This window comes from Apteryx rowi, unplaced genomic scaffold (genome assembly GCF_003343035.1).
Source record: "Apteryx rowi isolate R43461 unplaced genomic scaffold, aptRow1 scaffold_70, whole genome shotgun sequence".
NCBI classification, from domain to species: Eukaryota; Metazoa; Chordata; class Aves; order Apterygiformes; family Apterygidae; genus Apteryx; species Apteryx rowi.
This window is the reverse complement of record NW_020450983.1, coordinates 2,118,503-2,142,690: the sequence shown is the minus strand read 5'-3', so window position 1 is coordinate 2,142,690 and position 24,188 is coordinate 2,118,503. Positions and strand designations below refer to the sequence as shown.

Sequence of the window (24,188 nt, the reverse complement as noted above, 5' to 3'; positions counted from 1 at the left end):
ATTATCACCAGATACTCTGTGCTGAGTACACTCAAGTTCAGCCTTCCATGATAAGCTTCTGCATTCACAGTTACCTACATTCTTAACTGATGTGATGCTCTATGAAACCTTTTTCTTCTCGCTAACAGTGCATTAGTATGCCACCTACTTTTGATGTCAAGTAACTGCTGAYGCAGTATCATTCCTGACTGATCTTTAGGGAGTTTTAACTGCTTAATTCCTAGCCTGCCATGGTCAAGTCAGGCTTTCTGTGTGTGCCACTACGACGAAACAGAATGAGGTGGTGGTATTTGTACTGAAGGTGTATTTTTATGTACTAACTCCGTATAAATTGTGAGAATGATTTCATGTTTAAGTATTCTGCAGTGGAAACACTGATTGCAAGGAAACTAGAAATTATTAGCCTTTTTCATATTAGATGCGTTCCAAATGACTGTGATTTTTCCTGAATGTTCTTTTTAAATGAACTATAAAGAATGTTTTGGAAGATACATTACAAAAGCCTGATTTCACTTTGGAAGGTGAAGCAGTRGGAAAAAAATTATATTATAGTTAGACCTAGTTAAAAATGAATTATTTCTATTAGAATATAATCTGGACTCCTGAATTCTATTGCAAAATAATTAAATAATGATTTAAAGCAGAAAGTGCATTCCATAAATGTTACATGAACTAAGATATTCAATAGTCTCTTCCGAGATTTTTTATTCCCCATGATTTTTATATAGAGTGTTTGGCACATTTATTATTACTTACGGAACAATAGGATTTCATCACTTATATGGACTCCTGCAACATAGTATAGTGATATAGCAATTGTCTTTGATAGATCCTTCTGCACAGTATTTGAGAATTTTCTGAACTGATACCATCCATATTTTGTTCAAATCTAAGATATCATATTATTTCTTTGAGAACCATGAGGAGCACAAAGCCCCATCGATGCCCTGAGGATATTGAATGTTAGAATCTGCTCTAATGTCATTGCTCCGATGTGTGTATGCTCAGGAGACTCTTAAAATGTCATTGTTATTTCTGTTGCACTGCCGTWAAGTATCTTGGTGGCTCAGAACATTATCCTGATCTGGACTTCATCTGAGGGTAAGATCCAAAGCTGGGAGAACAAAAAGCAAAAAGCAGGCTTGAATTCTAGTTTGAGACTATGGCTAAAGATAACATCTTGTCGGAATACAGATTAAGAGCAGGCCTTCTCTRTTTTAGTCTAAACTTGACACTATTGTTTGCAATAATTTGCCCACACAATTTAATGCAAATGCATTAATGTAATTGAGAACATCATTAGTTTTCATTTTTAAAAATATCAAACAGAATTTGGTTCAAAGCATATGCTAAATAAGCCAATACAACAAACATTCTAGGAATCTCGAATAGAGTAAAAAACAGTCATCTGCCTACTTGACAGTAGAAGAGGGACAGTGAAGACAGTCTGCCAGTCTCTACTTATGTCCCCTGAGCAGTTCYCAATAGCCATTCTTACAGTTAGTAGGTGTGTAAGTCACATAATCAGTTAAACTTCGAAGGCTTTAAAAAAAAAAAAAGAAAGAAAAGAAAAAGAGCTGCAAATGGTAGAGTTTAAACTCCTATTTTTAAAAGCAATTTTATGTTTTTAGCACTTCATTCATGATTTTTGAGCGCTCAGTTAAAAATGGGTGCTATTTCCTTACAGTCTTTTGTATGCAGCAGCAGGAAGCCTGTTAAGTGTGATACTCTTCTTGCCAGTGTAACAGAAACAAGACTAGTAGGAAAAAAAATGGCTACCTACATGCTTTGGGAAGACGACGTAGTATGAGTATGAGGGGCTAGGTAAGCCTGCCGAGGAAAAGGCAGGAGAAGGTGCATRGCAAGTTAATATGACAGATGCTGTAAAGGAACAAGTAAATATTAGAGTCCAGGAAATGCAGCAAGGCAGGAAAGGATGCTGGGTGAGCACAGAAGAAACATCGGTGGGAGAGATAAGGAGGGACATACAGGGAAGTTTGGTAAGCAGACAAAGAGAGAGAATGCAGAAGAAAAGAACAAGAAAGTGAAAGAAGGGACGGTGGGATGGGTGACCGGGATGTAATGGCACGTTCTTCTAACCAAACACTTCTTGCCACCTGACTAATCTAAACCTGTCCCATCTTGTGACTTGATAGTGGTTCTGGCAAATTGTGTGTTGCCAAATATCCCTGTTCCTGACTACGCTTTTTCAGTCGCAGGCCCTGAGCAGGCATTGATGGATGTCTGCAAAATATTTCTGTTACCCGAATGCATTAAGTCTACCTAGCACTTGATAACAGGAGTGCCACATTGAGTGATAGGAGCAAAAATTGGAAAAAATGAAAGTTTTACATTCCAGACAATGAGAAGGAAGAATCTTGTCCAAGCACCAAGTGAATCTGAATTTTTAATGTATTTGAAGTTGAATTTGTAAACGAAATAATGTGGTTCTTCTAGAGAAAAAATAAATAAAAATAAGACCAAAACTCTGACTGTTTTAACTAATTAACGGTTTCCTGAGTTCTGACTTATGGTTTTGGATATTTGGGACTGACCACTGTAAAAGTCATATATTACAGTAACATTTACAGTGCTTGCTTACCTTTTCCTGTAAGTGCTTTCCCCCACAGTTTTGAGGAATTGTCTTTTACTGCAGCTAAATTTGTTATTTGATTTATTGTACAAATGCTATATAGCTTCAAAAAGTGGCCTTGGGATTTTCTGCTACTTATCTAAATGCTGTAGTGTTTAAAGAAATCAACCATACTAAACAAGAGAGAGAGCAATACAGCTGTTACTCATTGTGGCATCAATCCAGCTAACTGTAAGATTGCCTTACATGTACAGCAGAAATCTGCAATTCAGAGATTTTCTGTTCTTGGAAACAGGAATAATAGGGACATTCTRTTTATCTAAGCATTTGTAATCACTTTTATCACCATGGCTTCTGATTGCTGGATAAAATTTAAACTTTAACATCATATTTGTCAGATTTCTATCAGCTATTTCCTGTAACTTAATTTCTTTCTTATCTTTCATTATTAAATATATCTCTCTAGATGTTTAGATGCTTCTGTCCATATTTAATCTGAATATTCTTAGCATTTTGTGAATGTATTCGTAATTAGTAACTTTAACATGTAACATGTTCATGAACTTGGGACCTGAGGCATATAGGACATGCAAGAAGCATGAAAGTTAAATTGGAAACCCCATCCAAGTCTCTGATGGTGGAAATGATCTCCAGTAACTTTATCTGGCTAAATCTTTGTCCCCTCTCCTGCAGCAATCTTGCAAACTCCCACTAGAGCCAACAGAGAGAGAGGCACCTCCCAGAGAGAAATTGCACAAGTATATTTTCCTCTGTTAATGCTAAGGGGAGCCTAAATGACTGTCTTGGATAAGAGTCCTAAATTTTTAATAAACCAAACCTTAATCCCAATCATAATCTTCCTTTCCTTCTTCCCACTTTTATTTTGCTGTTTTCATGCAGCCTCATAAATACACAGTCTTTTATAGAAAGCATAATGTGCCTGCGGATAATGTGTCGGAGTTTTGTCCCCACAAACAAAGTGAGTAAAATCACCAAGAGCTCAGCTGATTTATGTGTGCTCAGTATAGCACTTCAGTTATGCTGCCATCCCCCTTCCCTAAGTATCTATTGAACTCGTGGTGGTTGAGCAACTCAGTTAATAACCCCACCAGGATGATTCCAGCAGTTGGATCACAAAACAGGAATACGCTTGAGCACATGTCAAGCCAATATCTGTATTCCAATTAAACAGTCGTTTTGGAAGAATACTTTATGGTCATCCGTCAAGTACTGCATGAGATGTACCTCTGTGAAGGTGGAAGCACCRAGAAGGTGGTGTCCTAGCTACAGTAGAACAAAAGAGGGCAAGTTAATTTTTCTCCAAGTCAGTAATTGCAAAGCATCTCTTAATCTCTTGGGTTTTGGTTTTTGTGTGTTTTGCTCTCCAGGCCTTGTAATGGGATTAATTATACGATATGCAACAAAACCCTCAGATGTTGAAAGTGGAACTGTTTATGAATGTGAAAAGCTGAAATTTGGGCCATCCACTCTACTCATTAATATAACTGACCAAGTCTATGAATATCAATACAAACGAGAGATCAGCCATCACAATGTCAACAGTCACCAAGGCAATGCAATGCTTCAAAAGGTAAAAACTATCTTCTTTTTGTTCTAAACTGTGTAAGGTATTTTTTTTCATTTACGCACCTGAGAGAGAGAAACAAGTTTCAAGTTAAAATGTGACACAGAGAGTTAGAGGCTATTCTGAATTTAGGGTGAGAAAGGTAAGTGAGGAGGGAGAACAGGAAAAGGAAGCAAGGTGCAGTAGAAACCTGACTATCATTCAGTTTTGCGTCCTGAATTCAGCTGGCTGTAGGCTTGAAGCATAACTGCCTGAGCTCTGCTACACGACAGTCCCACCCCCTGAAAACACGGATTTCATCAGGAGCAGCGGCAGCTGCTACCTTGGGCCCACCCCACCGGCGCTTTATAAACCTCACTGAARTCTTTCTTTGTCCTCTGTCTTAAACGTGACTTGTGCTGGCAGCGTAACACAGGGCAGGGTTGTTACCTCCTGCGTACGGCGGGGGCAACTACAAACCCCAAACAAACCTTTTACATCGTGTAAGCTTGTAAACAAGTCAGCTGCTATGGATGGATTTTCCTAACGCTTAAATGTATTACAGCGTTCTCATCCCGGTGCAGTAGCGGGGGTTCACTGGCTGTCCCCAAGCCTGCAGGCGGTCATGCGGCAGTTCCGGCAGGGCGCGAAACGGGAAGCGTGAGAGGAAGTTTAGAGTCCTTTACGAGGTCATGGCCTTTTTTCTGTTTTCTAGTGTATAACAATTAAATATTTATCYTGTTAGTATTATCTTAATAATTAATAACTTGCACTGTTCTTGTTTTGTATGATATTCTTCTCCTAAAACCTCCCGTGTGTTATATGCATGCGTGTGCACAGACCCGCACATGTGCGCCCTCGCACACCCACGCAAGTCTGCTACCAAAGCTTCTGTTGGGATCCCTACCAGCTAAAAAGGTTAGAGTTGCTGCTGCTCGGGAGGCGGGGCGGTCAAATCACGCTAAGGCACCCTGGACCCAACACATTGCCCTCATCAGTCATGGGAAAATATTTACAGATAAATCCTGTCAGTACTAAACCGTTGCACTTGAAAAAATATATTGTTACATTACAAAGAGAAATTGTTACATTCAGATACCTACATTTTCTTTCCCCGCCCTTGCAACCTCTACTTCCTGTAATGTTCACTTTCTAAACAAAATGACACCTTAAAAAACTCATGAGTGCAGAGGGACTTTTTAAAAACAGATTTTATGCTCAAAGGCATCAAATATTCATATGAAGGTTCTAAGCCCCTCAGAAATTACCATTTTTTTTTACAATATTGTAATATATTATTTTGCTTTTTTCCAAGTATTCTTAATGTTTATCTAGCACAGTAATACATGTGCCTGTGTCTTATACTGGTTATCATTAAAAAACACTTTTAAGTTAGGCTTGGAAGTACACTGGGGAATGCCAGTGCCTAAAGGTCGGCAGCAGTAGAATTCAACCATCTGATCCAGTCGCTTGCTGATGCAGGACCGTCGTGTGCCTGCCGGTTGCTGCTCCAGAGTCTCRTGATTCTCAGAAAGAACTGTCTGGTCAAGGACCACGAGAGCTGGGKGGGTGGAGACAGGAAGATACTGTGGCACACTGGTCGGATTTTGCTGAGTCCTCATCCTTTTTCCTGCAAGTTGGTTGCAAGAGATTTGTCTCAGTCAATGCGTGTGTTTGGTTTCCAAGCTATAYGTACTAATCTACTGCATCTGAACATCTTCACCAAATCAGGTATACTGAAGCTGGCTTGTATCATAAGGAAGGAGGAACACAGAAATTTCTCTTGCCCTTAAAGGGCACTGCCCGATCTTCTTTTCACAGTCTTACTTTGCTGAAAGGTCCTTAAAAGTCTTAGCTGTGCAGTTAGTACTGTGGATGTCTCTAGATTAAAAGAGATGGCTCAGCCTACTATTATTTTCATGCCTTTTTCCCTTAAAATGATCTGGCAAATGCCCTCTTTAAAAAAGGGGGATGGGGAGTGAGGGAGGGAATTAAACAGCATTTAGGAGACAAAAACAATGCCTGGCAGCCTTCCTGACTGGGGCAAAAGCAGTGATATAAAAAACAGAAAACAGGATTGCACCATGCTCTGATTGTCTGTACAACTGCAATTCCCTTTTTACTTCAGTATAAAAGTTTACTAAGTGCATTTATCAGAAAAAATAGTCTGTGCCATGACTTACAAATATGCATCCTTTATAGTACAGTTTATAATAATAAGACATGCAGTCAGGATTTCTGCTGCCTATGGAAAAAATTATGTTATCTTATTTGCTGAATTAATTCCAAAATTAACATTTGAGAATGTTAGTTTATAAGTGAAACAAAATTCATTTTCTATCTTATTTTCCGTAAAATTGTCAGCATAGCTAAAGTTGCTAACACATTATTTGCCAGCTAGTTCTTATCAGCTTAATAATTCAAAGTAAGCAGAATGGAAAAAAAAAAAGGCTGAGCCCTCACTTCCTGTTTATCAAATCAAGCTCTCCATTAGTAAGAAGACAGCAGTAATTTTGTAGGCAGATCTTATTCTTTTGAAGCTAAATAATTCATCCACTATACTGTAGCCTTAAAATGTCACTTTATCCAAACAAAGGAGCTGCAAGACATTGTGCTAATTATATCCTGTCTCTTTTAAAGATATTGATATAATATATCCCAATGACAGAGCAGTGGGTTACACAGGCTTATTAAAACAATGTTTTTCTCCAGCAATGTTGTGGTTTTAAACAGGATTCCATTTTTCTGAAAGTTACTTGAAATGAAGTGCAGTGGCTGAACATCGTCATTGCTCGCTCTCTCTGCCTGAAGTTGGTGGCAAGTGGGAACAGTGTGTTGACAAGAGCTGGGGAAAGAACTTTTTGCCTTGCCTAATGTCATGGGCATTCTAGCATTATTTAAGAGATTTAATGGGTATTTTGTATGCTGTYTTGCTGTTGCAGAAGCAAAAATGCATGTGTGATGTATATAAAATACAGCGTTAGCTGATGAACACACTTTATTTGAACTCTAGATGCATTACCAATTTCACGACACCTCAACACTTGCAATGGCAGTCAGAAAACAGAATCACATATGGTGACTGAAATTGTTTACATTTTCTGTTGTGTTTTGGTCTTTTTCTACCSTACTTAGACCTGTCTTCATCCATTTAAGGGAATGTTCTGCTAGTGTAAAGTTGGTTTGCCCGGCTTTTGCACCAGCCATTTATCCCCTTCTTATGCCAGGAACACACTGGAACACCCAGGAAAGGAGAGTCAGCTGCTTTCTGAGGATGGAGCTAAATTGTTCTCTATCACTTTCTTGCTGAAGGACGGTCCCAGAGCCTGCTGCTGACTGATACAGATCAATTCTCTCTGTATGCAAGTGCAAATGCACCAAGAGAACATGAAGAAYGTTAAATGTCTCTTCTGAGGAGAACAGATTTATGCTGAACATAATCTAGGCCAAAATTCTTAGAAACATAATTTGTTTCCAAAAGACTGTTTATTATATGCACATACTCTATTATATTGAGTTCAAATCCTTCATCCGGTAGCTTTTAATAGAAATTATGCAGGTTTCATACGTAACTGAAAGAGGAATAATTAACTAGCTCTCTGGCTAGTATGTATTGGTGTAGTTTCTCTGAAGTAAAMAAATTTACAGCATTTTATACCAGCTGAGGAGCTGACATTATAAGTATATACTTATATAAGTATTATAGTGTATAAGTATTTATAGTGTCAGATCCTCAGCTGGATTTTGAGAATATTCCAAGAATATTCCAAGTCTGAATAACAYACCTTCAGTTCTGAAAGCAAATTGCAGTTCAGTTATTTCCTTGAAGAAAATCACATTAGTCTTTACAGAATGGCTGAATCTAATCAATAGTTTATAGAAAATAYAAGGTATGCCTTTGATGYCTATAAACAGATAKGAGATATGTARACAAYATGATAGAGTTAGTGCCGCTCAGAYTTCCTTGCAAAGTGATATTTTGTGTTTTTGSTAACACAGAAAATTAWTAACCTGCTATCTAAGAGGTATAGATGGCTGTCACCAGAAAGATACTTCAGTTTCATTGCTACGACAATATGACTTGCAATGTCAGCACAGATAGAAATAGAAAAAACAACACATAAGTAAGGATATTATYGGTAAATCAGCTGAGCTGCTAATAATTAAGCACTTCACAAAACCCTTAAATTGAATAACGTCTTCTAAAAGAAGTGTCAAAACCTTTAAATCTGGAAGAAAAGGCTTCATGCCATTTGTGAACCTCARGTTTCAACAGGCAGTGCTTTTGCAGGACAGGACAATTTGTGCCTTGCCAAACTTGCATTTCGTTAGCAAGGAGAAGCAGCCAGTTACTGTGGAGAGGCTAGAACTTGTTTTGTGGCCGTCTATCCAAACTGATTGACTGGACTGGACAGATTATATTTTACTAGATGTGTTATGAGGGAAAAGAAGCTAGAGAAGCAGTCAGTGGGTTGATTGAGAAACTTCAGGACAACAGGAGCCTGTGCTGGCCGTTGTGTAGAACTGATTATACCATCACAGTGTAATGAGTTATGTCGCGTCTAAGTTGTATTACCTAACCACATGCATTTTCCTTGCCTGTTAAAAATGTGAGGTGAAATGTACCACTTTTGATCACTTTTGGGTTAACCTGTCACGAAGGAATGAAGATGGTCTAGGTGTGCACACTTTTCAGGTGCAGTAGTGCAAGAAGCATATATTGTTAGCTGATAGCCAATAGCTCATTAGGCCACATTAGCAGGCTCTATCTGTGCGTAATAGATACGGTTTGAGAGAACCGTTACTTTGGATTTTTGGTAGTGCAGGTATTTTCTGTTATTGCCATTCTGTGAGCAGGAAATTGAGGCACAAGGTTGTGCCTTTCTTGAGACTGAACAGGAAGCCTGTGCCTGAACCACAGCTGTCAAGTTGGATGGTCTGAAGTGCAAGTACTCACTGCCAGATGTAACATTGCCTGTAGGTGTTCCAGGCAGACCAGTGCATTGCTGATTTCCTTCTACTTAATATTCTAAACATTCAAGTAGTATTCGATATATATAAGCAGTAAGGAAATACACATTCATACTTACATGAAAATAACTGAATAACATTCTGACCTCCAGACAATCATGTGTGACTCATAAAGCTGACACTGAGATAAATCCTGATAAAAAGGTACAATTAAAACCTATCCTATTGACTGAAATGCTGCTTTATTTCTCCTTACACTTTCTTTTTTTCTTTCTGACAGATGACATTTGATCCTGCCATCTTCTTCAACATTTTGCTGCCACCCATTATATTTCATGCTGGATATAGTTTAAAAAAGGTGTGTGCTTCTTTCTTATGTTACAAAAGTAGGTGAATGTGATTGCTACTTTGTAGATCCAACAGGCCAGTGACWTAGAAAARAGTCAATTACCAGTTATATTGCATGGCAATAACCTGAAAGGAATGGGGGAATATGAAAGGGAAGTGGACCTTATTCTGCTCCCTTTCCGCACCTGTGCGAAGCTTTGATTGTGCAGTTTGTAACATTTGGGCATAYTGCAGTGGTCAGAAGAGGCCACTGTGAATCTGGTGACACTGCAYGTAGGCAGCAGTCTATCAGAGTTTTATATGATCATGGACTTAGTGTGTTCAAGGGATGTGATTATGGTAATGTTTGCATCAGGTACTTTCAAGGTGAACTTCTGTTACGATACTGGAGCATTTGGCCACATATATAAAAGAGGGAAGTTCAATGGCATTCCAAGCAGCAAAGCATGAATCATCTTAAATCATATTTTCAAAAATATCTTCTGTAGCCTATATTGTTTCATTTTACATCTGAGCTATTGGCTATAACAAGAGCAAGAATAGATGGAATGGAACTTCTAGACACAGTGTTTCAATTTGGCTTTATTGTTCTATTAYTAACAAAAGGCTTTTTTTCAAAATTCCCTCCCCAGAGACATTTTTTTCGTAACTTAGGATCAATTTTAACCTACGCCTTTTTGGGAACTGCTATCTCCTGCATTGTCATAGGGTAAGTGAATGCCTTCTGCTGTTACTATTACTGGTCAGTATCAGTGCTCTGTATTTTTCCCAATTACAAACTAAACTGCAGGAAGAATTRCTGACTCTGCATGGTCAATATACTTCACAACGTGGGAAGCAGATAAAGTAATTCCTTATCAGGGAATGCTGAGATGGAAAAGCCAAGACTCTTACATAGTAAGCCCTTTCTAAGGCACTCAAGAAATTGCATCCTTCATTTCTGGTTTGTGACCAATATAAGTATGAACGTCTTTCTGCAATCCTGTAGCCTGAACAACCYGTCCCAAGAAAGGGAACCATTCTCTTGTTTGAAATTATGCTTGAAACCAGAATTCTTTCTACAGGAGAGGAGACGTCYAACAAGAAAGGAAGAATTTTAAATCTCGGAGGGGGCATGAAAGGGGGGAACACAGATACCTAGTGGCATACRTGTAAAAGAGCTAAGTCATTACTAWGGGCCAAGGGAAATTTTTCAGTTGAAGGTCTTGCTAAAAGTCTCAGTCTGAAACTGCRTGTGAATTTAGCCTGGGTATGACTAAACAGTATCTGCATAAAAAGAGAAAGGAAGAAAAACAAAGGGGGTAAAAATCCTGTTTTATTTCCATATTTCAAAAATGAAAAGTTTCTAATTTTGTTTCAAAAGTTGCCTAATTAAAGAAAAGTCAGAAATAGATTATATATTTCCAGGCCAGCCTGAAGYGAAACTTTTGCTTATCTGTTTGGTTAGCTCAAGCAAAAGTAAACAAATCATTTAAAAATTCTTTAGAAACTGAAAAGTGYATGTGTTTCAAAGCATTAATGAATACCATGCAGATACTTCAGCTCTCATGTTCCAGGTGAAAATTAATGACCAGAGCTGGATTCTGCAATAAGAGGGTATCTGTGCCTGCACAGAGCCTTGCTCTTGCTGGGATTGTGCTGAGTAAAAGTGAGAAAGACTGGTGTTCAGCTTTTAGACTAGGAAACACCCTGGATCTTGTAGGATTTACTTGAGGTCCTGGGCTGTGTCAGGTCTCARATCTACCATTTACATCTCTCTGCATGGTTTGGAAAGATTTATKGAAACACTTCAGTTTTTATGAAAGTGCTTTAATTTAAAGCTGATTAGGATTCTGAACCTATGAAAAACACTTTCAAATTATAGAAGCAATTAATTTACTTCTGTCTTCTGACTCCCTTTCTTTAAAATGGACCTTTAAGTAAAGATGTACATGCTGCATCAAAATATATGTTCCTTCTTAGCATTATTATGAGATGGAACTTTCTCCTTTAATGTCATTTTGATATTAGTAAAACAAGTGATTGACCTATAACCTAGAGTTTAATGATTTCAAAACTGTTCTTTTATGGGGATAGCATCATATCTATCTTGACATCTTAGATTCCAAATAATCAAGCAGCTTAGAAAGAGTAATGTACCTGGGGCACTGTGGCTATTAAATWTTCCACAAGCTATGGTCACTCCAAATACCAGGAAATTTTATACTCCACAATGTAAAGGAACATTTGAAGTATGATCACCTTCTGTGCTGAAGTACAAAGGAATGTAAAATCTGTATGTGACTGCTTCCCCTTCACATGAGAAAAACTGCTGAACATCTGTGGGCTAAGGAGAAAGGATACCTTCCCCTTCAGACACAAATCAATAACTCAGGGAGACAGTGTGCCATGTGTCCAGCTTGTCAGAGATGAAAAGTGGGAAAAAATGGGTCTTGGAGCTCCCTCTCTTTTTTCCMACAGAATTTATATATTTTTTTCTTCTTTTAAAGATAGTTGGAGAGGAAGGTGTCTCTGTAGCATAATGGAGTTGCAGGTAGTCATACTGCCAGTGATATAGGAGGCTTTATGGATTGTGATCCAAGTGGAAGTGTCATGGTTTTCCTTCCGAAATTTGGCTTTCCATCAGAAAATGGCACCTCATCCTCTGACCTCTCCTCTTGCTTGGTCTCCTTTGGAGAAGGATGTGAGGCAGAAAGCTCTGGAAACCACAGGGTCCTTCTTTTCTAATGGAAACAACCACAGAGTTATAAAAACCTGGAATCCACAGTATTCCACAAAACTACATAGTTAAACAATCAGAACAATTTACTGTCTGGTTATTTGATGCACCTGAATGTGAAGCCCTGTTTATTTCTCTGTGAGGCTCTACGGCTTGTGATAAAGCCCAAAAGGCACTTATCTCTGCAAAAGAGAAATAGCAGCACTGCAGCACCATCAGTTGGTGGATGAATGCCTGCATGACAGACCCATGAAGATCGCAGCTTGGACAGCTGCACAGCTCACATTTCTCCCCATCTGTGTTTGCAGCARCATCCATCTCAGTAGGACCCCAGCTCTTGGAGTTGCTTCTATTCACATCCATATAGCTCCACTAAGGTTAGAATAATAAATTCAGTAAAATTCTGCATCCTGATAACACTTTGAGCTGACATATCACTGAGATACCACTGGTTCTTGATCTCATTAGGACTATTCCTGTGCTTCCTCTCATTTATCTTAACCACTGGACCTTTCTCTCCTGTAAGCCAATTGTTAATAGCTCTGTGAGACTGCAGAAAAGCAGCAGAACTGTCCAGCCCAGTGATGCCTTTAAACATGCATTTGCTCTCTGAGCTGTTACATGAGATATTGCCCTTGGTATCAGGAAAACACCAGAGCAGCTTTGATAAGCTTGTAAAAAAACACACCAAAAAAAAAAAAAAAGTTTAGCCTAAATTCCAAATGGTGTGTTTTCTGTATCCATGTTATTTTATCTAAAACAGAATAAATGCAGATAGAATCTAATACAGCAAGATCTTGCTAGCTCCAGCAATTCTAAGTTCGAGCCTGCAGTCAGGGATAAAGATCCAAACAAAACCCTAAGAAACAGGAATAAACACCGAGTAGTATTGGGCCTTGTATTGTGTTCATAGGAACCCACAGCTCCCACTGAAATCATTGCAGAGGGGCAGATAATATTTACAGAATAAGGCCTATTGAATATGAAGCATGTTTGCATAATGCACACACCAGGACAAGAATGAAACATGTCCCTGAAGAAAAAAGGAAGATAATATAAAARCTTTACTAAAGAGAAGAAAAAAGAAGTCCTAAAAGAAATACCCTAAGACAGAAGGATGAAGAGTTATAGCTGTTGTTAAAACAGAAAGGAGAAAAAAAAAMCCAAAAAACTGAGGTAGTTCTAGACTGTATTGCAGTAGACAAATATTTGTGCATAGGAGTGACTGAACATGTGTAGTGTTTATTTTTTATTATGCATGCACAACACACACACACACACACACACACACACATATCTATGTACAATACATGAATATACATAAGCTCAGAGTCTGTGTATCTGCAGCCTCCCACCGGATCTGTGTTCTTCCTGTCTCAGTGAATGACAAAGCACCTCACTGCAAACTCCTTCTGTGGGTCTTGCTCTAGTGACAGTGTACACATAACACCAGTGAAGGACCAGACTTCTCTTTGTAAACCACAAACAGCTGGGGAATATCATAAGAAAGAACCAGAACATCATTTGGATTGTGCAAATGCTCAGAGCCCTAAAACGTTGCCATGGGACACTCTGGCAAAGCCAATACAATGGTGCCTGCTTCCTCATTGTAAATCTTTGCTTTTGTAAGCAAGGCTGTCYTCTGGTATCAGGAAAGAGGAACTATGGGGAATTTGAATGGAAAGGCTAAAATCAAATATTCCCACCGATGGCAGGGGAAGGAGYGGTAAGGGGCATTGTTTTTTTCAGTGTAGGCAGTGCTCAGACATTATTGCTTTCAAGTAAATACTGCTCTAAAGAATGCTTGGCCATGTTAGTAGTAATACTCACAGCTACTTCACACATCCACAGTTTATAACTCCAGAACTCTCCTAGATGGGCCAGATGCTGCCCTTCACACCAAGCCTGCCTAGCAACACTCAATGCAAAGAGATCCCATGAGGGAGAGGAGCAATCCCCCCCTTCCAACACATATGGACCGTGCAGAACTGCTGCAGAAGTCATGTCCTTCTTGGTGAACGGAGTCTGCTGGCTCTGGCTCTGCATGATAAAAGATCCAGTTTCTCAACAGAATTTTTCCACATTAGCAGTCTCAGCTTCCAGTCACCTGAAGAACAGTGTAGGATGATTGGCAAAACAGCTCTGTTACCCCTAAGAAAAATCATACAGGTTCAGCCCCTCTGAGGCCTTCTCAGAGGGAGGGGAACAGTCTCTTGCTGTAGCAGACTACTTGAGTTTCACAGACTCAGAGAAAAATTTAGGTTGGAAGCAACTCCTGGGGGTCTTGACAAGAGTCCAACCTCCTAATGAAAGCATAGCTGAGTTCAGATTTAAATCTGGTTGCTCAGGGCCTTGTCCACTTGAGTTTTAAATAGCTCCAAGAATAGGGATTCCACTGTCTCTCTCGCCAGCCTGTTCCAGTACTTAACTACCCACATTATGAAGAATTTTTTATTATATCCATTCAGAATGTCTCTTGCTACAACTTGTAGCCATTGCCTCCCATCCTTTCACTGTGCACCTCTCAGAAATCTGGCTTCATCTTCTCTATAGCCACCTGTAGCTGAAGACAGCAGTCAGCTCCCCCTTAGCCTTCTCTTCTCTTCTCCAGGCTGAACAAACTCAGCTCTCTGTCTAACGCCATGTCTAACCAGCTCCCAAGCCAACTTGGTGGCTCTCTGCTGGACTCTCTCGGGTCAGTATCTTTCTTGTATTGGGGGTCCAAAACCTTGCACATTATTCCAGACGCACCCTCACAAGTGCAGAGACTAATCACTTCTCTTGACCTGCTCACTACACTTTCATGAACACAACCCCATCTGCAGTTAGCCTTCCTCACTGCAAGGGTACACTTCTGACTCATGTTCAACTTGATGTTCTCCAGGACTCCTGGTGTTTTTCTGCAGAGAGCTACATAGTCAGTCACTGTGCTGTGTATACTGTTGCATGGGGTATTTCCATCCATGTAATATGCATCTGGAGTATTAGCTGTATATTGATGTCTGTAAGCTGAAGCAGCACTGAGCTGATGCTGCTCAGTGAGCCTGAGTTTGGCCGCCGGAAAGTGAGATGAACCTACTCTCTTTCTTTTTTTTTTTTCTTTTAACAAGAAGTAGGGAAAAGGGGCTAAATTTAGCTGCTTTAAGGAATGGTGTTCTCCTCTCTTAGGTTTTATTTTTAATAAACTCTGCTAATCTGATGGGATGTATCTTCCAGAATTGACACCTGYGGTAGGTATCTTCAGTTTTAATACTGGAAGAGTACTCAAGTAATTGGGAAAACCTTGACACTATGATAACAACCTATCAGAGCAACATATGGGGGACTGAGTGGCAGGGAGAGCAGAGATTTGCATTTTTTCCCTCTTGAAATCATATTCACTTCTTAGATCAGCATCCCCATTCCCAGCCAGGACCAAGCTGTCTGTGCACAGGAGCACTGATTATTTTAATAACATTGGCTTTATCTGGGATTTTTTTTATTTGGTTTCACTTGGGTTCTCTCGAATTGCAATGCCAACAACACACTTTATATATTCAGAATGCAGTTCACTTACTTATATTTTTCCAGACTGTCCAGTGGGCTTGGCAAGGCCTGATTTTCCTGGAATTTAAAACTCTGTGAATGTGCAACTCAAATAGCAAAAGTATTTGCAGACAACTTAGGCCAAGCTTGATCTGTCTTCATGGCAGCAGTGAGAATTTTGCTTGAATAAAGCTGAGTTTAAAAAATAGGGTTTGGATCTGAAAGATTAGAGTAATTTTAGTTTCAAGACAGTGGAGTGACAAAATACAAACAGCTGGTAAATAAGTGTTAGGAAGAGACATTTCAAGATCATCATTGTTGCCTGTTCATAGCAAAGTTTGTAAGAGCACAACAATTTACACCAAAAAATGTCTGCAGCCTTCTTGATTTCACCTTCCCATTAAATTTACTTCAAGCAGTGTGCAGTTCAGACAGAAGAGTTATACCTGGCTTTAATCTGGTAGCAGAAAAACATAAAGGCTACAATGGACACTAATTAAACGTGGATGTTTACTCTTTCCCACGAACTCCACACCTGTTTTATGATATGCCTAAATGTGGAAGTCTTGTAAAAAACTTCCCTTGTATGATATGCCATTAATAGTTAACTTATTTAAAGTTCATTTCAGCTTTATGTTATCCTCTCTTAGCAGTTTGATGTTTTCTTGTATAAAATCCATTTACTCCAAAGATGAAACCCTTGGACAGTAATTTAGAAATACTTATTCAACAAATATGCRAAGTTCTTTGAAGAATGGAAATACCCTGAAAAGCTGGCAAACACATGCAACTTCCTCTAAATTTAATGGAAAAGGGGAAGGATACTCCATACTCTAATCCATGATACAAAAATAGGCAAGGTATTTCTCCRGTGCATGTTAACGGGGTGTAAAATTTGAAGAGTCCATCTTCACTTAAAAGGGTAAACTCGCGATATTATCTCTGATGATGCAGCACCCTGGGTTTGGAAGATTTCACCTGCCTTCGGTAGTTTTCTTCCTATTCTGTAGCCCTCTCATTCTTTTCCTCTTCCTCTGTTCTTTTCCATTTTGCTCATACTCTTTATATCCTTTCCTCTTTCTGCTCTTTCTCATACTCAAAATGTCTTTTCTCACCATGCTCTGATCTTTACACCTTTATCCTACCATTGCTATCTTCCTCTTTCTACCCTTTTTATTTCATCCAGAGAGTCCTCCTTTTTCTCTCGATAAGTTCCCTGGCAATCAGTCGTACCTTGCTAATTTGTGCTTTGCACATTTTACAATATAATACCTTTGGGGGAGGGGGGGCAGGGGGATCTTGCACAAAACCAAACATAAGTTGCTGAGGTCTCTGACAAAGGGAGAAAGGCAATGTGCATTTATTTCCTTTATTACTCACAGATTTTTGAYGCTGAAGCAATATTTTTAAGGGGAAAGATGTAAGGGTTTATGTTAGCTATTCAGCCTCGCATAGTTTTCACTATCTAGAGAGGTAAAACCTCTTCGTATTCAAACTAGAGCCAAAGTTGGTTAGAGTTTGCCCTGATCACTTCCAGTACTGGTCTGTGATTGGATGCATGTGCATCTGTGTTTAACTTCAGAGACTAACACTTTGGACAAAGAAGTCTCTCCTGACATTTAAATTAAGGTTTAAGGAATAAGTCTTCATACTTAATTCTCATAGGCAGTCAAAAAACCTTTACCTCACCATTCTACAAATGACTGCTCAAATGCGTGTTACAAATGATACTAAAAGCAGAGGTCCTAACAGAAACATGACCTTGGAAAGTTAGAGGAGAATATTCTTTGAAAGAATGGATGGCTTGACAATCTTATCTACTGACCTGTTACTGTAGCAGATTTAGAGTTTTGATGTTATATCATACGTTACTCTAATAACCTTCTAAAACTCTAGGCAAAAGCAGAGAAACTGTCCTTTGCATGTGTTCAGTGGAGCAAACTATAGCTGAGGAGTCACTTCTTGCTAAGATGCTTGGCGAACATCTAGAGAACACAGGAATACCTTTTTCTCCTTTTTTATTCTTTCTTGCAAAACACTGAATCTCAATCATTTTTGGCTGAAAACCAAAAACATTTTTGGCTGTGTATTTGTATAAAAATATATGTGTGTGTGTATTTATAAAATATATGTGTGTATGCATACATATATATGTTTGCATATATATATATACATGAGACAGAGAGGTATCAAGAAATATCAAATACTACTCCAAATATTATTCAGAAAAAAAGGCATAAGATTGGCTTTCCATCATAAGCTTTCTAAGAAAGTAGACATTCAAGTGTTGGCGGTATCAAAATCCCACTGTTACTTGAAAATGTTTTTTCCTCACTATTAATTGCACCTTTTCAACAACCCACCTTTTAGCTTGTAAGGGGTGCGTTGAATTGATGGAGAAGTGACAGCTGCAAGAAATGCTCAACTTTTCCTTACGTTGTTTACATGGATATGGTGCATCCTGACATAGCTGTCCAGTCAAAGATTTTGTTCCCTCATCAGTATACCTGTCCAAACTGCTCCCACTAACCTGCTTAATCTTTATTAACCTTAATCCTTATTAAGAGGCAAATTCCTTACACCATCTAAACAGATTTACAATTATTCAGTTTTAGTAGAAAATAGTCTTTCAAAAAGAAAAGAAACTGACATACATGTGTGTGTGCATTGGCACTTTCTCCTGAAAATTAAGGTTATTTTACATCCTTCCCAACAACAGCTAGCTAGCTAGCTCTGGCCTCAGAGTAACACGAGGCAGGACTTGTGAAGATATTGCTATATGTTTGGCAGACACAGGTTCCAGTTCTTCAAGTATTCAGCAGCACCCGCCTGAGTAGTTCAACACTCAGCAGTTACATTTACCGAGCACTGCATGACTCTGGGGGTCTGATTTTTTTTCCTACTTGCCTTTTTCATAGACACTTAGGTGGTTTGGAAATGCCAGATGGCCGGTTAGTTAGATTATGGGTGTGTGCTGTACCACTTGCTGACTGAAGCTTAATGGAATATACAAATGGTGTCTGCTGATCTGGAAAGTATCGAGTTTATACTCCAACTATTCCTCGTCATCTGTGGGCTACGGACAGACTTTACAACTTGGAAACTAAACACTTGTAGCTATGTGCTTCAGCAGAGCAAAACCAAATGTTGTTTGGCTTGAATCTACTGCACAATAAGTGCTGCGTGATTCTTCTGGATTTTGGAAACTGTTTCTGCAATGAAAAATGGGGCCAGGTTAAGGGTAACAGGAAAATCTTCAGAGCTCTCTACTTTGTAAACCAAGCAAATATCTTTACAAGGATTATCAACTGTTACACCATCTAGCTCTCGCTTTCCCAGAGGATCATWTCCGTATTAGTTCAGAAATAGTTCCTCTACAAGTAGTATTTTTTCCTAATTAAAAGGGTTTTTTTCTTTTATACTGCATGTTCTCACCAAATGATGCAAAGAAAACAGGTCCATCTTTTCTCCACACTCCACCTGTAAATAGYGAGTGTTAATCTCCTCATAGGCGAGAACAAAAAAAACTTTATTTTTAGTATTAACAGAATGGGGAGGTGTGGGGGGGGAATGTCTTAAAGTATCTTGCTGCTGTAGATGTTAACTGAGGAGAAAGAGGCAAAGTTACATATAGACCAGTAACCCTCCCAGTGACAGAACCCCCTGAACATACTTCAGATGTCTGGCTTTAATAATTTCTGTTAATCTTTTGAAAACAGATATTCAGCCTATAAGTATGACTTGAAATAACAAAGACAAAACCAGTAAGCATCTATTTGTATGTAACTTATGTAAATGTACAGTACATGCACTGGATACTCTTTCTGGTTTTTTGGCAGTCTTCATGTTCCATCTTAGGGTGAATGCAGGTGTTTTCTTTCAATTATGGAACAGTATTGTACCATTTTTGCATTGACTTGTGCAAACTCAACAGGCATGATTTAGATTAAAAAATCTAACTAGCTCTCCCCAGAGTTCTCCAAAGAAGACAACCTAATACCAAACCCTGGCAGGAAAAGAATTAGTGTGTTTAGTCATAAATGTGTAGCTCAGTGCCCCAGTGTGGTAGCTTTGATTCTTTATTCAGTCTGAATCGAAAAATAATTCTGTTGCAGTCTGTGGAGTCACAAGCTGCAACCGACRGCTGCAGTTATAAGAGGTGATCCCCGATTATCACTTCTCTTTAAAGATGTTCARCAAATCCAAAACATGTTAGTAAAGTACAACATTAGAGAAGCTGGAAAATATACACCCACAGTGATGTCCAAGTGTAGGAGTTTTGCAGAGGGAGTACAAAAGGGAAGAGACCCTCTCTCTCCCTCAGCTATAACCTCAGAGAGTTCTAACAGTTCCAAGCGTTCTACAGTAGTAAAAAGCCCCTAATTTACATGACTGTTGTCAACTGACAGATAAGAAGCAGTGTTAAAAACAAGATATTGGTATAAAATAGTGCCTCTCAGACTAACAGCCACCTGGAGCCGAAAGTTCTTCCAAGAGTACTTTGATGCATTCGAGTATGTGTGTTGGTGCAAGTTCAGTCTTAGCATTTGCAGCCATTTCGCAATAAACATCTGACAATGTTTAYTGCAGCAGAGTTGATCATGCAGAAAACTCAGTTTTTCTTCTCATAAACAGATGTGGTACGCAGCAGGGGGTAATTATTTGTATCTTCCAGAGAAACCCTTCAGCATACTAAGGCTGTCTAATGAATTGTATTATAGGGAACAATACAGATGTGGGGCCTGGGAGACAAACAGAATCTGGAGTACCAAGAGCCTCATTACAATCAAAAGGATGTTCGATTTAGTACTTGACATCCAGTCGRTTCTCCAGGAAGCCGCAGAAACTTATATCGGGCACGCCTCTGAAAAACAGCATTTGTTGCAGAATAGGAAAAACACCCAAATCCAGATATTTCCCCAAGAGGAAACCCCACACTGGGGGGAAGAGTTCTTTGGATTTTTGTCTGTTTTTTTACAGTTTCTAGCTAAATGTTGCCTTGGAAGGCATTTGGAAGGCATGAAATTTTTTATTGCAGTGAATGGATACTTCTGGATAGATCTCCCAATATCTTCTTCCCATGATCTTCATGGATCCTTTAAGATCTGGCACCCAATGTGGTCTCCAAAGACCCATCTGCCATCCCCTATTTTTTTGGCTGCAGCCATGCCATACAGCAGTGCAACCCAGCTTCCTTGGCTGCATTTGGGAGTCCACCAGTTTGCAAGGCTAGTCTCACAGTCTCAGTCAGTCTCTATACTAACTTTCAGGGAAAACATCTTCCTAGACCTGGTGAAATGGAAAATATGCACCCTTTCTGACCCCATATCCTGCCAGTCCACTGCCATCCTCTGAAATACATATCCTGTTCCCAGTCTATGGAGCAGATGAAAGCAGGAGAAAAAGGAGGTATACTGACTACAGTGCATTTGTTCCATTGCCTAACTTGCACCCATAGCACATGACTGTGGAGAGATCTCTGAGTCAGCCCATGTTATGCATTGCTTCAAGACATACGTAACTGCATGGCTCTACTAGGTCGTGAGCCATGCCACATGGCAAACACACTGCTTCCTTCTGAACCGAGATGGGTAATGTCATGACCTCTATCATGTGTGCGAGAGTTTGTGAAATAGTTGCAAAGTGCTTTGAGCTGCTTCAGGGTGAAAGGTGCAATAGAAATTTAAAACTGAAGAGGTTAATCCTATCGTACTCCAGTAGTATTATATAAATAGTATAAGGAGCCTTCCTTCTGCTTCCCAACCTGCTCCAGGTTATTTCTGAGTATTAAGAAGACAATGAATGACCTAAGGTGTTCTCTTAGTCTTTGGTCTCATCTTAGTACTGCTGTCTGAGAAGAAATTCCATTGCATTTGATACATTGATAAATACATTTGACTATGTTGATAAATTGGAGCAAGTTCAGTGAAGGGCCACCAAGATGGCTGGGGCTGGAGCACTTGCCCTCTAAGGAGAGGCTGGTTTAGCCTAGAGAAGAGAAGGCTTTGGGGAGACCTAATAGCAGCCTTTAATACCTATGAAGTCATCAAGAAGACAAAGCCAGGCTCTTCACAGCAGTGTATGGTGGGAGAACAAGATAATAGACATATTGGAATAAAAGAGGCTCTGACTTGATACAAGGAAAAACTTCTTCACCACGAAGACACTCAAGCATTGGAACAGGTTGTCCAGAGAGGTTGTGCAGTCTCTATTCTCAATGGTTTTCAAGACTTAACTGCAAAAAAGCCCTGAGCAACCTGGTCTGATCTTATAGCCAATCCCGCCTTAAGTAGGAGGTTGGACTAGAGGCATCTTGTGATCCCTTTCAGCCTGAATTATTCTTGATGCTATCCATTACATATATTACAGCAGAACATATTCTGCCTCCAGTCTATTCCTCTAAGGCATTTTATACTTTAATCTTTTGTACTATTTTTTCTTTTGATTCAGTTAGTTCTGTCCCCATCATCCCTCCTTACCCAGCAATTAGCTTCCCAGGCAGTTTTTCCTTCCTCCTCACCTTTTTTGGAAATATGGAGACTGCAATAAAAAAGTCTTACAGAAGAGAAATGATTAGGATTATCTTACTTCCTTCTGCATCAAGGACTTTATGCATGAAGATGGATCTTGAAATGCTAATCAGCTCCCGCTCATAGCCAGTTCCAAACCCAGGATAGGAAAAAAATCACTTTCTCTTCTGTAATATACTGATTGGGCTGTTGTTTACTCTTTGCAGCAGCACCTCTCCCCAGCTATGTATCTTCTCTCTGGAGTTCAGCAGCAAACAAAATTGAAATGTTAAACCACCACAATCTCCACCCCTTTTTGACCTCTTCCTTAGTGGAAGTGTGAGTGCTTTTATCTCAGTTATGTTATGTTCATCTGCACACTGCAAATGTAAGGCAGAAGGATGTCAGTGCTAAAAAACTTGACCCAATAAAAGACAATGACTAATAGTGAAACTCCGCAATAAGGTCATATATAGACTAGACACATATGATTGACCTAGATACAGCATCATCAAAGGCTTTCTATAGCCCATTTATGATATATGAGAGGATTACTATTACACAGATTGGAAATTCAAAACAAAACATTTAAAAAAAAAAAGTTCCACTATTTCTAACTTTCACCCTTCCTTACAACCCACTCCATGGTGAAATTAAGGAAAAGACCACAGAATAGGGATTATGTTCACAGTTCTGTTCACACCTATTTGAATTAATCCAAGTGAGTCTGTACAGGAAAACATTAGGTGTGTTCCCTGAGAATGATCTTCATTTATTTGATTTTTGGGAGGTGGAAAGTGTGTTCATGCAGTCTCTATGGAACATATGTATCATGAAGCAAAATTAGGAAAGCAGAGAAACCTATCTGATATTGCTCATTCCTCTTGCAAATCATGTCATCTGGTCTATGCAGCTGTCCTCCACTATCCAGCAGGACATGGGTATAGCCGATTTCCATTTCTCTCTGAATGACACCTTAGGGAGGCTGTTCTTCAACACCCTTTTGTCATGGAATCACAGAATAATTTAGGTTAGCTCTGACCCCTGGATGTCTCTGATCCAATCCCCAGCCAAAACAGGGTTTAACTTTAAATCTAGATCAGGTTACTCAGAGCCTTGCCTGATCAAGTTTTGACTGCATCCCTGTATTGACCTCTGAGGAAGGCTACCCGCAACCAAGTGCCACCTGGACTTCAAGCCGAGTCAGCACCTTCCGAGCCCAGCACTCTCACCACACCCTTCCGTGCTAAGGGGCTCGACTGCACCAGCTTTCAGTAATCTTCATATTAGCACTATTTAAACCAAGGAATATTCATCTATATAACCTCTCTTGCCTGGCCCATATAGAAATCCAGAAGCAGTATTATATTTTATCAATTATATAGAATCCAGAACGCGCAGCATTGTTATCTGTAAGAGCTAGAGGGCTTACAAATGCAATTGAGTTACCACAGCATCTGGTTTCCTGCCCAAATCTTAATCATAACTTGGCATCTTTCCAAAACAGACTTCTGCTGCAGCCAAAAAGAATATTTGTGTTTGGTACTACATCAGTCATTCAATGCAAGAGCCTTGCTCATGTTTTTAATAAGATCCTGAATGAGCCCATTATTGCGCCTGACCTTTGCGTGACATGTCTGCTTGCCCTGTTTGGAAGTTCCTTCCCCGTTAAAGACACGGGCCGCCGGCACTGCTCTTCACAGGCACCCGGCGGGGGCGGGGGGAAGAGAAGTAGCTTAATTAATTACTCTTAAAATATAAACAGACAACGAGAGAAACAGGAAATGCAAGTACTCTGCTGTAGCGCGGTGAGAAAACTTTAAAATTACGTACCCCGTGCACAAGCACGCCATTGCCTGGAAACCCGCACCCGCCGCCCGACGGCTTTTTAACGCAGGCACCATCCGGGGCCGCCCCGCCGCTGCCGCCGGGCAGCGCCCCGCGCCGCCGCCAGGTGGC

General features: G+C 39.6%; 1 protein-coding gene across 2 annotated transcripts in view; it reads left to right on the top strand.

Annotated features, from left to right (window-relative positions):
- SLC9A9 (solute carrier family 9 member A9) overlaps positions 1 to 24,188 on the top strand; it is a 221,239-nt gene that overhangs the window by 4,965 nt on the left and 192,086 nt on the right. For both annotated transcript variants that reach the window (XM_026086985.1, XM_026086984.1), the window contains exons 2-4: positions 3,982 to 4,184; positions 9,409 to 9,486; positions 10,109 to 10,185. In XM_026086985.1, coding sequence (XP_025942770.1) covers positions 3,982 to 4,184; positions 9,409 to 9,486; positions 10,109 to 10,185 — 358 coding nt within the window. The remainder of the gene's footprint in view (positions 1 to 3,981; positions 4,185 to 9,408; positions 9,487 to 10,108; positions 10,186 to 24,188) is intronic.